This window comes from Atta colombica, unplaced genomic scaffold (genome assembly GCF_001594045.1).
Source record: "Atta colombica isolate Treedump-2 unplaced genomic scaffold, Acol1.0 scaffold35, whole genome shotgun sequence".
NCBI classification, from domain to species: Eukaryota; Metazoa; Arthropoda; class Insecta; order Hymenoptera; family Formicidae; genus Atta; species Atta colombica.
In genome coordinates, this window is record NW_017259459.1 from 2,115,375 (window position 1) to 2,118,136 (window position 2,762).

The 2,762-nt window shown below is 33.8% G+C and overlaps 1 protein-coding gene across 4 annotated transcripts in view; it reads left to right on the forward strand.

Moving 5' to 3' along the window:
- The window catches only part of LOC108690758 (GTP-binding protein RAD), a 37,899-nt gene extending 36,941 nt beyond the window's left edge, over positions 1-958 (forward strand). For 3 of the 4 annotated variants that reach the window (XM_018198211.1, XM_018198212.1, XM_018198213.1), the window contains exon 7: positions 196-958. In XM_018198211.1, coding sequence (XP_018053700.1) covers positions 196-482 — 287 coding nt within the window. In that variant the 3' untranslated portion in view covers positions 483-958. The remainder of the gene's footprint in view (positions 1-195) is intronic. The other variant, XR_001931910.1, reaches the window with a different exon arrangement.
- The last annotated feature ends 1,804 nt before the right edge of the window (positions 959-2,762 follow it).

Sequence of the window (2,762 nt, forward strand, 5' to 3'; positions counted from 1 at the left end):
AACATATTTATATTTAATATAACTCTATTTTTTGACTCTTCTATTTAAAAAAAGAGCAAAGATTTTTTTTTAAATTCTTTATTATTGTACTTCTATTAAAGATATAGTAATAGAGAACTTAAACAATAATAATTTAAAAACTCCTCTATTTTAATTGTAATACTTTATCTCAAATTTTTGGACTGTACATTGTAGATGGGAAATGCTTGGCATGTACCTACCGTGCAAAGTTCATTGAAGTATCGGTGGGCATCAATCACAATGTCGACGAGCTCCTTGTTGGAATACTCAACCAGATCCGTTTAAAGGTGGTCCAAAGTAACCAAGAGAATCGAAACAGCGGTGGCAGTGAGGGTAGTGCTCATTGGTACAAATCTAGAGGCGTTGTACGCGCCAGTATGAAAGCCAGACAGATGCTGACTTGGCTTTTCGGCAAAGAAGATAGCAAATTTAAGAATTGCGAGAACCTCCACGTACTTTAAGTCACTGCGAAAAAGATTGCAATCGAGCTGCTCGACTACTGTTTTATTAGTCACGTAAGTATGGCATGATTTGAGAAACTTCTTTCTCGACAGGAACTTTATTAGAATTCCAGAATTGAAGGAATTTCCGTTGGGAAAGGATTGAAAATGTAGTGAATGTGCTGAATGGATGCATCTTCGAGTCAACAATATGTATGTACCTTAATGTTTAGAATTGAACGTCAAGTCGCTACTGATAATGTTTGTGAGAATATTTTGTAATCCTAGAACGAGCGAGTTGGTCCGTGGACCAATGGATACTATTAGCATCGGGTTAACAAAGTGCCAATTAGTGAAAATTGATGCGCACTGAGTTTAGGGAGAAAATCTCTCGATTCCATACTTGTTTAACTAGAATTACCTTCTGAGAAATGTGAGTAATTAATCCTTTTAGTCCCAGGTGTGACTGAGCGCTGCTTCTCTAAAATAATTTTTACGACACAAACTTCGTCTTCCTTGATTTTTGAAAGATAAAGTATTATCTATTAAATTACATTCAAGTCTTTATTCAAGCATTGCTGGATATTTCGTGTTTATATGCAGTCTTATTTTGACAATAATTTGAGATTAATGAAATTAACATTCTGACAAATTTTGTTACATTTATCGTTGCTTATTTTGTACTGATCGTACATTTTTTGTCAATATTCTACTTGTTAAAGAGAAAATTTTAGTAAAATGGGCATTTATATATCGCACATTTCAATTTTATGTAATTACAAATGATGCTGAATCTAATGGCCCATAATAGCGCAATCAAAAGTTCAAATCAATTCGTGTGACGATAAGAAAAGAATTTAAACCGGACCATGGTGCGAATTAGTCGCCTTAAGTTTACGACTTTACTGTATGATAAGACCAATTATTAATCTTTTTATTTAGTACATGTATATACGAAACTTATATACATGATATAAGCGTATATTTGCGTAAGCATGTTCTATACAAATATACCCAACGTGTATGTACAACATCCCTTAATCCCTCCGTTGACAAGTGTCGATTTTACCACATAACGGCGTTACATAAACGTTATATAAACAGAATATACCGTTATTCTCGCGTCGCTAAATTCGCTTGTGTCATTAATTTCTCGCGTTCCAGTGGACTTTTCGCAGCCCGGTATTGTATATATAAAACCAACTTAATGCAATACGCTAATGTTACTTGACACAATGTTATAAATTGTATATAAAAGTCATGAGATTACTTTAATACCTAACAGGTGTTTATTACAGCTAGAAAAAATATAGTGTAAAGCTGCCTATATATGTTGCTAAAAATGTTTCCTACGCTTATATTGAGCGAATCTATATATGTCGCGCCCGTGCGTGCATAATTTTTATCTAAATTTCAAAGTAGATAATTACATCGATGCGTATTTTAATTCCAGATACGTTAAAAGTTATTATACGACCGCGCATCAAGTAGCTTTTAATTAGCGCTTTGAGGTCTGACTCCGTGTTAATCGGATATTCTATTAATTATTTTACAATCTGTTTTATACGATTTTATGTGTGATACCGATATTGATATAGTACATAGTTCATGCGGCATTTTGTGTGCAATATTCTGCCGTAATGGAAATGAAATCTATCATGTTGCGTGTTTTCTTCGTGAGCGTCGCGAGAGAAATGGGTATAGCGATGGTATATATACGAAATTATAGTCTTCTGAAGAGAGATATTCTTTTCGAATCTTTAAGAAGAGTGTCTATAAAAAGCTGTCTATTTTCTGCGATCTCTATGCCTGTATCCGAATTATACGAATGTTGCGTAAAATCTGAGTGCGTAATACTGTACATCTACATGATGGGAACAATGCGCGAATGACGTGCAACTTTGCCCTTCTCGTGTGAATATTTCATTGTCTCTAGACTATGTATACGAGAAATTAACGTTTCGGATTACAGTAGTAAATTATGGACTTCCTTTCTCTCGTTGCATGAACATATTTTGAAAAGTATTTATGACTTTTAATGATCCAAATAAAACTAAAGAAGTTTCTTTCTTCGTTATCGTTGTTACCATTGTCATGCAATTAATTCGATCGTAGCGTCAAATGAGAATTGTGACGGACACGATATGTAAACTTTGAGTTTAAGGATTTATCCCGAAATGTTTTTCAGCCGAAAAACTGAAGATTTTTACCAAGTGCCTTTGCGTATTTTTGTAATTTAAACTAACTCAGTGTAAGCCCCATGAGTATCGCACTGTATAATCTATTATTATATATATATAT